Source organism: Thunnus albacares, chromosome 8 (assembly GCF_914725855.1).
Source record: "Thunnus albacares chromosome 8, fThuAlb1.1, whole genome shotgun sequence".
Taxonomy (NCBI): domain Eukaryota; kingdom Metazoa; phylum Chordata; class Actinopteri; order Scombriformes; family Scombridae; genus Thunnus; species Thunnus albacares.
Genome location: NC_058113.1, coordinates 22,844,170 through 22,859,179, shown reverse-complemented (window position 1 = coordinate 22,859,179; position 15,010 = coordinate 22,844,170). Strand labels below are relative to the sequence as shown.

Here is a 15,010-nt window from a genome sequence, read left to right as displayed (position 1 = left end):
ACAACTTTTTGTGGCCCCTAGGGGACAATAAAGGATTCTATTCTATTCTATTCCTTCCTTTCCTCTCTGTATTTCCTCACTCAGTGTCTCTTTTTTGGTCTTTGCTCTTCTTTCCGACTGCCTTCTTGTTTCTCGCTTTTCCTGTTCGTTGTTTCCTCTCGCCGGGGTGCTGTGTGTAAGTTTGCATTAGCTTAGTTTTTGTGTGTGTATGATCTCACTGGTGTGCGCGTTGTAGTTGTTGCTTTGCTATGCTACGGGACTGAGCAACTCTCTTTCTCTCAAAGTGCTGCTCTCTGGAAACCCTGTGCTTAAGTCAGGTCTGTATCACTAACCCTATTGACATGTGTATGGTGTTCGTCTAGAACTGTAAGTTCTGTACACTGTGTGTGTATTGATGTCTGTGTGCACACACAGGTTTGTGTATTTGTGTTTACAAAAGCTAATGTGTTTGTGTATTCATACTTGTATTACTGTAGTTGTGAGGACAGACTTTAAAATAGGACGTCTAGAGACAAAAGGTTTCGCTTTTTAGACATTTACGTCTTATTTTTTTCAGAATTTTTTCATACGTACTTACCCCTTACAACTTGAAATTTAGAATTACAGAACAAAAACAGCTCATACAGGCAAGTCGTCCACTGCTAATACAATAGACATTACTAACTGACCACAGCTATAGTTTAAAATGGTTCACCAGAACCATGTCTGAGGTGTCCTATTCTACAGTTTTAATCAATCAGACGCAAGTATTCCTCAAGGAATAGTTCGACATGGGAAATATACTTATTCCCTTTCTTGCTGAGAGTTAGATAAGTTAATACCACTCTCTCGTTTGTACGGTAAATATGATTCTACAGCCAGCATTTGATTAGCTTAGCATTGCATAAAAACTGGAAAAGGGGGAAACAGTTAGCCTGGCTCTGTCCAGATGTAACAAAATTTGCAGACCAACACCTCTGAAGTTCACTTATTAACAAGTTATTTGTTGTTTAATTTTTACAAAAACTGAAGTGTAAAAACCATACTAAACAAAAGACAATTGTGGTTTTATAGAGGGGTTATGTGTTGGACACTTTGTTGGCTGTGAAGTTACTGCATCCGGACATGAAATAGTTTGGCACATAACCCACAGCTGTTTTGTGTACAAATTAAACAAACAAGATGTAATTTGTTGGTTAATGAGCCTTAGAGGAGCTGTCAGGTATTTTTTAACCTTTGGACAGAACCAGGTTCACTCTGTTTTCAGTCTTTATGCTAACCTAAGTTAACCATTTCTGTCTCTCTGAGAGTGGTATCAATTTTCTCATCTACCTCAAAGCAAGAAAGCAAAGATGCATATTTCCCAAAGTGTCAAACTATTCCTTATAGGACACCTGCCCACCAATCAGAAACAAGTATTCTTAATGGCTATAGTATAAATAGCTATTATATTGGTATCAATATTGGACATTTAAAACTCTGTTAAATCTATGATAATGTTATATTTTATGTAGAATAGTATCAGATTTTAGAAATGTATTGACCATAGACTGTAAAAAAAATAATGGACGTAGCCACCTTGATATCACCTGTTGGTTTGTGGACTCCCGTTTTGAAGCCTTGAGTTCGGCATTTTCACCGTCACCAGCTTGAATTCTTGGAGCAAGAAGTGAGCATATTTGGACGAGAGGGTGGAGCTGACCCTAACACTAGCTGCTAGCTTCTCGCGCCTAGCTTGGTTAGCATGGCGCATTTACAGTTTATGGTTAATTGTGGTAATGCTAATCTTAATGCTAATTTTGGCCAGTGAAAAACAGGCTTAAAACAAAATGTACTTACCGGAAAAACTGAACATCCAACTCCTTAGACGGTCTTTAAGTATAACCAAACACTGAAAAAGACTTTCTTGGCAACCAAAACGTTATAATTATCTTTCATGAACTGAAAACTCACTAAAATAGCGACAGCTACGCCTATAGACCTATTCTAATCTGGGGTTACGATACGCAATGTACATAACCAAAGTTGTCACCATGGTAGCGAATTGTCAATCAAAAGGTAATCATGCCCTAAAGCATACCCTGACTTATCATCTATTTTATTTTAAATGGAACCATTATTTACAAAATGAACATCATACTGTATTGAAAAAGACTTGAAAGTAGCAATTGAGATCATAAACACATCAGGAAAATGTTTGCTGAGGTCATAAATCAAGTGAGAAGTAGGGTCATTTTCTCATAGTCTCAATCGGGCATCTTTTTGGAGCCAGTGGAGTCACCGGCTGCTGGCTATTAGAGAGGCTTCACTTTTCAGATCCGGAGCTTGCCGCTTGATATTGACATGTCATGTCCCCACAAATATAGTAATACAAGTGTAGGTGGACGGGTGAGTATGTTCAGTGTTGTTTTCTGGCTGGTCAGCTGTCTAGTATTGTTTGAATATACAGGCCCCGTTTTTGGGTCTCATCACATTTCAGTCATTGCATTCAAAAGTTTAGACTAACCCCACATCCCGCTCCCTGCTCCTTCTCCTCTCCACCTGCCCATCCATCCATTGTCTTCATCTGGACCCCACCCGTCCCCACCCTTTCCCTCTCTCCACCCTCCACTCCTCATCCCCTCCCATGGTATCTACAATGAAATAATTTTCCTCCCCCCACTTCCTCCTCCTCTACCTCCACGAATCAAACACCCACAAATCATGCCCCTCTCTCCACCACTGCCCTTTCCAAAATCAAATTCCCTGCACCTTCCTCCTCCACTGTGATCAATCCTTCATCCACGCCTCCCTCACACCTCTGTCCTTCCTTCAAATCTCCCTCCACCCCACCATCTGTCCCTCCACCCCTCCCTCCATGTATCCCTCCATTGCGGCACTATAGCTGACCAGCAGCAGGGAGGCTCCAGTGGGGTGGTGATAGCTGTAGTGGTGTGCGTTCTGCTGCTCCTGCTGCTGGTGGCCCTCATCTACTTCCTGAACAAGAAGAGCAAGCTGCCCTGTGGCAAGAAGGACAAGAAGGAAGTGTAAGTCGAAACAAGGGGAGGGAAAGAGGGACGGAAAGGATTCATGTAGGCAGTGATTTTTCTAATATGACTCAACCATTATACTGTAAGTAAAACGTCACTATGGTTTCCAATAGTGTCTTTTGTGAAAAAAGGGAAAAATAAACTCTTCAGAGGCAGATGGTGATAAAGCACATTCCAGCATGTATATGTATTTTTACAAAATAGATAAATGTAATGAAAAGAGGAAAATATTTCAAATTAAAAAGGCATCAATAATTCAGTAAATCAATAAAAATATAAAAATGTAAATAAAACTTATATGTTAGAGTTGTGTGCTTTTTGAGCATTTAAGGATTAAAGATCTTAGATTAGAATCACAGTGAAATTAGATGCAGATACAGATTTGCTGTATTTAACATTCTGACAATAGTAACAAGGTTTCCACTCTTGAATCCTTGCTTTTCAAATCAACAATCCCACTTCATAAAAAAGATTGACCGCACACTGACAAAAAAATTAGAAGAGGTTCATAAGATGCAAAAAGAATCAATTTATCTCATGTGCAAAAGGTGACACGGTGAAAAAAAGTGGAAAAAATGAGAAGTGATTTCAGTGAAGGGACCATCTGCAGCATAACTTTTTATGAAATACTTTCGATTGCCTCAACTGTTCACATTATTCCCAGCAACATGCTGGGCTTCTCTATTTTTCAAAGAAGCCATTTTTCTCTGACAAGCTCAAAGGTTGTGTGCTCAACCCATCCATGACAATAACCTTCTGTCTGATTTTGTCAGGATTTCCATTTTTATCATTTTTAGTGTCTATTAAGAAATAATCCTCAACATCATATCACCTCAGAACGAGTTGTTGTCTTTGTATATCTTAATAAGCTGGGATTGCAGTATTATCTTTCCCTAGATTTGAAACAGGGAAGTTTGTATTTTTAAAAAAATGAGTAAAAAGCATGAGTAAATAGGAAAAAAAATGTTACAGTATGTACTCCATTTTTTGCAGAAAAATATGGTTGAACTGTACACAAAATTTTAGACGTAAAGCAGCCCAATTGTCTTTAAGAACATTGTGTTGAAGTCAAAGCAATGATTAACATGCTTTTGTCAAATCTAGATCCATTAGCTATACAAGGCAGTCACGACACACTTTCTGTCCTGATTCGGTTTGTTTTTGTCTCTTGCTCTCTCTACAGGGCCACTGGAGAGGTGAACAACGACATTGTGGTGGAGATGAAGACAGAAAAGGCCAATGAAGAAGCCGGTCTCCTCAACAAGAGACCGTCCACAGAACAGGTCAGTCAATAGACACAGGCATCACTGAGTTTTGGTGGTTTAACAGTGAGTTCCAGCTGTTGATTACGATAGGGCAAACCAACCAGGTCTGTATACGACTGAACAAATTAGCGTTAAGTGTTTGAATTTTTTGCCAAAAAGTTGAGAATGGCTACATAGACATAAACTTGCCTAAAATGATCCCTTATACCAATTGGGATCAGTTTGACATGAACATGAATAATGCAGTCAGCAGAAATATCTTCAGAGCCATCATTCATGCTGAGTGTCTAAAGTCAGTTTTAATTCAAATAGAGAAGAAATGACGGAGGGTGACAGCTGCACGGAGACATCCGAAAATGTCATCACAAATGTAAAACATTTCATCATGAAAATTATGGTAGTGGCATATTTGACGTGAATGTGAAAGCCAGTTTAAGCAAGCCTTGTTTTATGAGATTTTTAAGACTACTGACAGCAAACTGTGTGACATTTCAGAATTGCAGCGAGATTGCACACACACTTTGCTTTGCTTTGAAGTGGATATAATGAGAAGATGTAAAAGTCTGTCTCTCCATATGCTATCAAGTGATGTTTCTTGAGACGTCATTAAAAAAATATCAACACGTAAGCCTTCTAAAAGACTGCATCCAAGCTACAGACTTCTCAGAAAACTCGGCTTGTATTTTATACATTTGTTGACAGATTTATTTAGGAGAATGTCTCACCACAACAAGTGTACAAATAAAGTAACATATGCTTATAATGCTTACAGCTTGTAATGCCAGCTGCAGAACACATGACTCTGCTCTGAAATATAATACTCTGAGATCAAATGCTCTATACATATATGTTTGTTATCTCCTCTTGTTCCCTGTCAGCAGTCCACAGTCACTCTTTAATAAAGATGTAAAATGATAATGGTAAATTTTAATGGTAATTTTCTGATATTGTTATTGTACAGCTAATTTGTCCAGATGTGTGTGTTAATTGACAAACATATAAGCAGCAGGAGACCATTTCATAGTGTTGCATTTGAAAATTGTTTGTTTTAATGTTATAAAACAAACAATTAATGCAACTGTTATCTAAATACAAGAACATATATACATTTATCGGCACTTAATAAACGTACATTTTCTTAAGATAATTATTTAGTTTAAGAATACTCAGAATTTCTGGATGATGGATATCTAATTCTTTTTTACTGGAAAACCATAAGTACAGTAGTTTCTTATCATCATAAGCATATATTCATCTATCATGATGGCACATATGTGATATTTATATTTTTCTCTGTGTGTTTTTGTCTCTCTTTCTCTCTAATAGTGATGACATGAGACAATGAACATTACCGACTGAGGGATGAAGGGAAGGAGGACAACGGTTATGAAGACAACAGGGCTAATTTTTATTTAGATATGGGACTGTGGGGAACATCAAAAGGTGGAAATGGGTTTGATTTGGGGACCTCACCATGCTTGGTATTGGGTATACTTGTTTTATAACCTGGAGTGGACCTGTTGAGTGGAGCTTCTCCTTTTTTTTAAAAGATAGATTTGCTCTTAAAGATTAAACCCATCTGTGTTACCACAGGTTTAAAACTGTACATGTGCAAAATCATAATGTGACATCACTGTATGGCATTATTATCATGGCTTCATTTGATTGTAACTCCTTATTCACCAATCACATCTTCGGTTGACTCCTCTGCAGAGTAGAGCTACACACACTGAGGCGTGGATTGACACAAGCCAAACACAGGGGCAAAATCTTTCTTATCTACCCCAAATGCAACACAAAATGCCATTATGCTTCTGTGTTTTTTGGAGTGTGTGTCTGCATCTAAGTGTGACACTGTAGTGACTACTCTGTCTTGGAGTCTGCACTTAAATTCTCTGCTTTCTGCTGGGTATGTTGGGATAAATTATCACAGGCTGCCATTCTGTTTTATTCACTTCAGTAATACGTGATGATTTACGGCAGCTCACAACATTTAATCCCCAAGCACGCTATTTGGCACACATGGCTGTAACATTTCAGCTCAAAGAAGCTCTGTGTTCGCTTTAGTGATGTTTCTTTAATTGCATTTTTACCACCTGTGAATGTTTATATATTTTTTTTTCAATATCCCTAATTAGCTTTTGCTAGAAACAGCCCAGGCATTTAGTAATGCCAATCTTTTCTCTACAATTGCTTGCCTTTTTAAATCCTGTTAAAAGCCACCAAACAAGCAAGCTATTAGGTTGTACAAATTTGTTTTTGCCATTTCCAGCATACTTGTATATTATGTTAGTACATCAATCATTCGCTTGTTTTCCTTTGCGCTCTTGTTTTCTTTGTAAATTCAAATACTGATTAACCTGTCTATCGAGCAGGAGGTGTACTGTGCCTGATGTGTGGAGCTCAAAGTGTCTGTGGTTACTAAGCTGCTGGCCTGGGATTGTAATTGCTACCGTTTCTTACCAAGTCTCTCACAGCCTTTCAGTCCTCTTCTCCAGGATGAAACAGTTCTCACAAGCACAGCACGCAGTGGTTCCGCTCAAAAAGCCCAATTATCATCAGCTTTCACTGTAAAATTGGTGGAATTTGGTGAAATGGTCGACAATCTCAAACTGTAGCCTGCTATGTTGTCGTTTTCTCATGACAACAAAATGGGACTTGTAGGGGCTACGGCGCAGTAGTCACAGATTCACCTATTAGGAGAAATCACTGGCACAGATTCACCCTAGTTTGATACAAGCAGGGAAGGGAAGGGAACATGGGGGAGGGATCAGGGGATTTGCTGGTGTATGTGAGTTATTTGTGATTTTTACCAAATGAAAGAGTTTTTGAGTGTCACAGCAGGAGTGTTTTTTTGTTTAGGTACGCGATACAGACATTTATGTTCCTCCCTTACACTGTCGGCAGGCCAGAGAGAGATGATAGCAGGTTGACAGGCCCTTTATCTTTGTTGTACACTGGAACCTATGGCCTTGATTTTTTTTTAAAAAAAGGTCAATTCAAACCACTATCTACGCCCAGAAGGCTCATTTTATTTTTCAATGTCAGTCTACTGATCTTGCCATAAACTTATTGACTGTTAGCAAACCTGTGATGGCAGGTGAAGACTTAAACTTGGAGCATCTTTTTTATTTTTATTTTAATGTTTTATATAAAAAAAATATTGTGGTATTAAAGTTGCTTTGTTTTTTTTTAGAAAGGGGATTCTTCATTTTGGAACTACTGAGTTTTCATTTTTCCCATGCCTTTCCACTAGCTGAGAAAAGAGAGAAATGTTTTTTTTTTTAAAAAGGTTTCTTTTTTATGAGATATTCTCAGTGCTTTACTTCTCTCTCTCTCTCTGTACTGTATACTGTATATTTTGTGGTACGCTGTTGTGACCTCTGTGGTGTGTTGATGTATCTTTTTATTTTGTTCCAGCTGTGTAGAATTTATAATGAAAAAAAAACTCAAGAAAACCAATCACACCCCTTTATTCTCCGTGTTTTTATTCATGTCTCTGCAGTTAAGAAAAATACTATTTTGGAATTCGTTGGGCAACATCACTGTTATTTTTCATCGTTATCACAAATGGGATTAAATGTGTGAAATTCTCTGTGCATGCTCATCAAGATGCACGAAGTTGTGTGAAGGTGAATTCCTTGGAGGCAAGGAAGTGTGTCTTGCAACATAAACCCTTACTCACCACTGAACTTCATCTCAAAAATCTTACACCACACCAAAAGACTTGTCGGATGTCAAATTGCTTTTGAATTCATCCGTGTATGTTTTTCCTTACACTTCCTCGAAGATGACATCTAAATTGATTTCTAGCTTGCACCAAAGTTTAATCTCTTTGATATAACCAGCATTATGTAAATTTCCCCTCACATTGATTGATCCCATGATTTGTTGTGACAGAACAGAAAAATGGAGGAAGCTCATGTTTTACATCGATAAGTACTTGAAGGATGGGCTCATTGCTGACTTCATGATGCAGTGTTCTCTCTACTCGCTTTCATGTTTAAAAATGAGTCGAAATGAAGCCATCAATCATCAGCAAATTGATATGCGCCTTTGTGCGTAGATCAGTAACCGTTAGTAGGATGATTCTTATCAATAGCGGCTATAATGATAATCTGCTATTTTAAAATTCATATATCAAAGCAACAGTTGATCAAGAGAGATCAGGAGGGATGAAAAATCTAAACTAGGCTGATTTGTTTTCCACATTAAGAAATCTTTCTTCCTCTAACATTAAGCTTATGTAACAGTGAACTCTAACCTTGTACCACTGGCAATTTTACCCAACACTATGCATCTATATATCTACACAGGCTCACTGCTTACAGGTCTGTCAGCACAATTCTCCTGACACACACACCCCCCTCCCACTCTGCTGGCTCTCCATTAGGAAATTAAAAAATCTCCCATCAGTGTGACCTGGAGAAATCGATCTGTGCTCCTAATACAAAGCAGCAAAGCCAGAAGCAAGCAGTAAGAGGGTTTGGACATCTAGAGGGAATTTATGGAAAATGTAAATAACAGTGTCAGATGTGATGGAGGTGAAGATATATGTCAGCATCTTCATGGGCTTCAGACTGCTGCTTCAGATGTTTTTCTTTGCGGAAACACATCTGAAAAAGCAAATCTTTTAATGTTTAATTCCAGGCTTCAGTCTGAAGCCCCTGAAGATGCTACAGACTCTGCAAAGAAAAACATCTCTTGGATGCACTGAATAAATAATAAGTAATGTGGAATGACCCCAGCATTGAAATGATAAGACATACTGATGATAATATAAAAAAATGTAGTCTTTGATTGACTTGCTTCTTTAAAAGTAATGCTATATTTTTGACTGAGCAGCGGCCACTGTGTCCACATGGAGAACAACAGGGCAGTGCTTATCAAATTTAGGCCTACATTAATTTCCCAAGATGTTCATGTCAGTTGCTATGAAGATAAAAACCATTAAAATGTTTCAATCTGTGACCAGTGTCAGGCAAGTTGCTCAAAAAATGCTATTAATTACTCATTACATATCATTTAAAAAGATTTTTTTTAAGAAAGTGTATTATTACTCAACAGCAAAAGTATTTACATTACTTGTTACTTAACTTTCATTGCTCACTTAAACACCTGCAGAAATGGAAAACAAGACACACTTACAGCCGTTTGGACCATCAACAGCTAGTTCAAGCTGTCAACTCTGTGACCGCACACTACAGAAGTTTCATTCTCACAATCAAGCTTCACGCACCTCCAACGAAACCAGGTAATTCCTGAATGTAGGCTTACCAGTGGATAATGTAAGCAAGCCAACTAATGAGAACACATAATATAATGACCAGAGTCAACACTTAGAGGTGCAGTGTGTAGGATTTAGGGGCATCTAGCAGTGAGGTTGCAGATTATAATGTAATATAATAGTAATAATAATAATATGTAATATGTAATAGAACCTATGGTGGCTGTGAAACTTGTGAAAAATGTGAAAGATCTTTGATTCGTCTATTCTACTGTAGAAACATGATGGTGCAACATGGCAGCCTCCATGGAAGAGATATAAAGGCTCATTCTAAGCTAATGAAAACACAACAACTCTTAGTTTCAGATTAAAACATACTTATCAAACTAATCAACCCTCCATCAAACTCCCAGTAAGACAGCAAATAAGCCAACCCCCAAATTGTCAAAAGTAACGGAGCATTACTGGGATCAGTAACTGTTTATTACTAAATTTCAAATTGTAATCCATCACACCACTCATTAATAAAAAAAAGTACTCGCATTATTGTACTTCCCAACAATGTCTGTGACATGCTAAAATGTAGTGTAAGTCAGTGAACTGAAATATTAGATACACAGCAATGTGTTAAGTTTACTTCAGCCACTAAGGTATTAGTAGTTACTGATCATACCAGACTACACAAGGCTGTAATAACTAAACCACTCAGTGTAGTGAATCTGAGAAAGAGTGTGTTTTATTGCTTGGGAATTCACAATTCACCTTATCATTTGTTAGAGGAAGAATGTGTTATTTTTTCCCATCAAAAGTTACAAAGTCTCGCTTTAAACATATACCCTCTGTGATGCTGGTAATAGTCATGAATAAATGAATGTGATGTCATCATAAGCGTGGTAAAAATAGGCTTTAAGGGTGTGGTGTGGATCAAGAGGATATTGAGTGTGTGTGTGTGTGTATGTGTGTGTGTGTGAGAGAGAGAGAGAGAGAGAGAGAGAGAGATCCTCTTCTTTTTTTCTTTTTTTTTTGTTTTACAAAGAATGAAAGGATCAGAGCTTTTCAGTCTTTCTAACAATGAGGGGGATTACTTCCCTTCCTTCCAATGTCCTTCCCTTTCTCCCACCTCCTTCCTTCTGCCCACTGTGAGTTTTCCTGCTGCCTCCACTGGGTTTAGTTACAGTAGCTTTAAACTGATTTAGCCATTTAGTGTCAGCCTATTGAGGGATGACAGCCACCGTTTGTCCCCTTTGCCTGCTCGACCCGGATCTGATGGCTACTCAGTAGTATTTGGCTCGGGTTCAGCCCAGCATACACACACACACACACACACAGAAATAGACTCTTTATGCGACGTTGTTGAGATGGATCCAGGATGTACAAGGCTCTGGTGACAGCCCTGCTGACAATATGTGCTCCATCATCCTGCGTAATCAGCACACACATGCAGTTTGTACGCACAACCCCGAGAGCAATGAGGCATGAAAAAGGTCAGCATGGATGGAGTGATTAATAGAGGACAAGGTGTGTCAAGGGAGGAAGAGCAGGAAGAGGATAATTCATAGAGAGTCTTAAAAATGGCAGAAAGTAGATTTAAAACGGCAGAGAGGAAAAGGAAAAGGAGGGAACTGAAAATGGATTTAAAGGCAAAGTGAAGGAGGACACGGTGTAGTTGGAGGGTTTACTGTCAGGATAAGAGGAAATGAAAGTGGTGATTGGCGACGAAGGAAGAAACAGAAGAAGCCTTGTTAAGATGTCATAAATCTGCATTGGCGCTCGGATTTCAGACAAATATTGGCTATAAAGAAATAAAACAGGAGATAGAGGGAGGGAAGAAAGGAGGAAGGGAGGGAGGGAGTGAAGGTGTATGGCTGAGAGGTGGAAGAGATAAAGAATGAAAAAGCGCTTGTGTGATAAATGTGTTTATCTCCCTCAGTCCTACGGTTTAATATCCTGTGTGGCTTGAATGTGTTTACTGTTCGGGTGCGATTATGAGAGACAGAACAGAGAGACGGTACCTTTGTACTCACTGTGTATGTGAGTTTGCGCTTACCTGTGTGAGCTTGCATTTATTTGCTGTATTTCTGATATCTATCTTGCAGCATGGACGATTTGTTTCATGGATTGTATCTGCGGGTGTGCTATTAAGCTGAGTAGCAGCCGATCCCCCGCCACCCGAGTTTCAGCAAGTGTGTGAGTGTGTGTCACTCAGGAGAGCCAGACTACCTGTGGGGAGTTTGGTTATGAAGGCAAAGCTGGATGTGTTTTAATTTTAATTAGTTAGGCTACTTTGTGTTGTCTCTGAGGGAATGGGGGAGATTGAGAGCTGTATCAGAGTTCATTCAAGTTAATGCAAGGATGAATGCGTAAATCGAGGTCAAAGGCCTCTTAAATTCTCCATGACAGGCTGAGGTGAACTTTATTTAAAATGAAATAAAGACACAAGATCAGTCGTATTTGTAACTAGAACCAACAATCACACAGGAAGAGGAAAATATTTCTGTTTCTCATAATGCTTGGATAACTATTAAAAATGACACCTTCATTTACAAAAGAGTTAATAGTATTAAACTGAAAACTGATTATGCTACTTTTCATAGAGCAAAAATCACTGAAGCTTTTGGCAATAGAATGGATTTGTTTCAGAGATATTAAATAATGAATTTCTATGGTGAGGTATTGAATTTTAAGTACATATTTAGCATTTTGTAATGGAACTCTTCAGCAGAATCATGTCAAATGGACTCATTAAAGTGAAAAGCTGGATGAACTGAAAGACTAGTGGGACCAAGTCTGTTTAACATCATAAAAGGCAGACAGACCATATTGCTGATAAACTGCCATCAGGAGGTGTTCATCGGTATACCGCATGTGTTTAGAATACTCATGCATTTGTGTTCACACACAGTCACACACCATGAAACACTGGATTTTAAGTACTGCCAAAAGCAAAAAAAATCCCCTGATGCCCAGTAGAGAGAAGGAGAGAGAGAGGGGGGGGGGGGGGGGGGGGGGGTTGATGTTAAAAGAAGAGGAGAGAGGGAGAAGGGCCCGGAGGAGCTGAAAAGCAGCTGTTGAGTGCTGCTCCTCCGAGAACTTCTGTACATGCTACAGGCCCCTCCCATCAGCTAACATTACAGCACAGCAGCTGTCTGGAGGATAAAACACACACACACACACACACATACACACACACTTACCCAGTTAATAATATCTATGTTTTTGAAGATGATTTGCTAGCATGTTTGTGTGTATGTATGTGTGTTAAACCAAGGTTCCTGAAATGGCATACATACCTAGAAGCATGTTGAGTTGTGTAGCATGATGAAAGGGTAGCACATTTTTCACACTTGACCTTGTTGCCCAACTCTTACTGTAGAAAATACACCTTAAAACACTCGTCACACATACACACACCTGCCTGCAGCCAAACACACACACTCAAAGAGCCAAGAAAAACAGCGGTTGCATTTACATCATCCAACAATATGCCAGCTGATATCGCTCCTTGGTTTCCTCTTTTTTCCAGTTTGCCTCACGTCTCACATATTGCATATGCACACATACACGCTGTGGAGAATGTTTGTTTCCCTTGTGTGTTGTAACAGTAATAGCAGTGACAGCTAGAGCGACTTAGGGCATCCCAAGAGTACACCTGATAATTACTATCATATGCTCCACTGACTTACTAATGGAGCTTTGCCATTATATCCCATCCTGTCCTCCTTTTTTTCTTTCACTCACGTATTCACTCTCATCTCTCCTGCTGTCGGAATAAACAGGATCTCATGTGTGTATCACTTGTTTTTATTAAACGAGGGCGAGGGCGTTTGGAGCAACCTTGATAGCACTTCTTTTTTTTTCTTAATTTATATCCTCTTTTCCATTTTCAATCTCCCCTTTTCACCTTAACTTCCATTTTATACTGCTCATTTAGTTGTGTGACCTTCCCTACTTCCTTTACCTTAATGGGAAAAAAACTACCACCTATCAAGTGATGAGAGAGCTCTGTTTATTACAGAGCCAGAGGGGTCTTATCAAGCTGCCGTGCGCAGTAATAGAAAACACGACACACCGTTTAGTCACTGACAGCTGCTGTGCCGGTGTGTCTACCTGTGTCAAGGTTTTCCTTCGTCTGCATTGCCTGTTTGGTAAGTAAGGAGCCCTGGTGTGTCTCTCAGCTGCAGCCTTATCAGCTTATCAGACTTGCCCACTTTATTTGATGGTGGATCAAAGGACATAGCTCTGCAACGCCACACACATGCACAAAGGGGGGAAAAAAGTGTGCACGAGAGGGAGAAAGTGTTTTTGTGTGAGATGTTTTGCAGATGCTGACCCACTATTAGTGTATATGTTAGTGTAAATTATTTACTCCCTAAATCCCCAGACTTGTCTGCTCTTGCTTGCACTGCCTGGCTGTGTCTGTGTCGTACCACCCTGCAACATCCATATACACACATTGTATTTATGTATACTCATTGGTCAAAACTTTGACCTCAGTGCCTCTGCATGAAGCTCCCCTAACTAAAATAGTTTTGGAGAATCTTGAGAGAGATTTCTGGTGCTCTGGTCATGACCTGTACTGTATGAATAACTGTGTGAGGGCATGCTTCTTTTCTGAGTAGGGTGAGGGGCAGCTAAGAGGGGCTAACATTCCTTACTAATTGTATGTGTTCCCCACCCCTCCTTCCTCTCAGACTATGTATGTGTGTGATGTCTGTGTTTGTGCTATGTGGCACAGAATGGTTTGGAAAATTGCCACCAAGACTTATGTTTGTGAAGTTGTCCTTCGCCACGCAGGGTCAGAGCCGGGGTTAGGTTTTATGTTTCAAAGGTTAGCTGTTACGCTACAGTAAGAACGAGAAGAGGGTCATAGCAGGGGACACTGGTCCAACTGTGATTCTAGTTCAGGGTGCTTTCTGTGTCTTGAAATGTAAAAACCTATATTTGAAGTTAATAATCCGTGACATTGTCCTTATGAATTAGTATTGGTTTAAATTTGCTGCTCTGACCCGTCAGGGGAACTGTGGAACAAGTGGAAATCTTTTGCTGCACAGGAAATGATGCATTTTACTCTTGTGGCTGCAGCAACAGCAATTTGTTTAAAGTAAACAGATGAGAAAGAAGTTGATGTTAGCAGGGACTGCCATCATGGCCACTATTCTAGAGTTGTAACTGCGGACTAATCCACAAAAAAGGCATCTTACCCAGTGTTAATGCTCTACTGGATATGTTTAAGACTCATTGTCTGTATGTAATGTTTTGTGAAGACCATTCAAGCTCACATGATGATATCTGACAGGACATTTTGCAGGATAAGTTCAAGTCTCACACCGAAAATCCCCACTGTACCATTAGAATACAGATTTTAGTCAAGGTAAAATTATAATAAATGCATTTTTTTCAATGTATTTTTGACAAGAGGCAGCCAAATCAATCATGTTTCTTTTAAGAAATAAAACAAAACATAAAATCTCAATCTCAATCTAAAATCAGATACCTCGCCAGTGTAAATT

At 39.1% G+C, this 15,010-nt stretch overlaps 1 protein-coding gene across 2 annotated transcripts in view; it reads left to right on the top strand.

Moving 5' to 3' along the window:
- Window positions 1-7,748, top strand: part of bcam (basal cell adhesion molecule (Lutheran blood group)) — a 52,316-nt gene extending 44,568 nt beyond the window's left edge. Inside the window, exons 14-17 of one of the 2 annotated variants that reach the window (XM_044359257.1) lie at window positions 285-317; window positions 2,864-3,005; window positions 4,192-4,291; window positions 5,600-7,748. In XM_044359257.1, the coding sequence (XP_044215192.1) occupies window positions 285-317; window positions 2,864-3,005; window positions 4,192-4,291; window positions 5,600-5,602 (278 nt within the window). In that variant the 3' untranslated portion in view covers window positions 5,603-7,748. The remainder of the gene's footprint in view (window positions 1-284; window positions 318-2,863; window positions 3,006-4,191; window positions 4,292-5,599) is intronic. The other variant, XM_044359258.1, reaches the window with a different exon arrangement.
- Window positions 7,749-15,010: the final 7,262 nt, after the last annotated feature.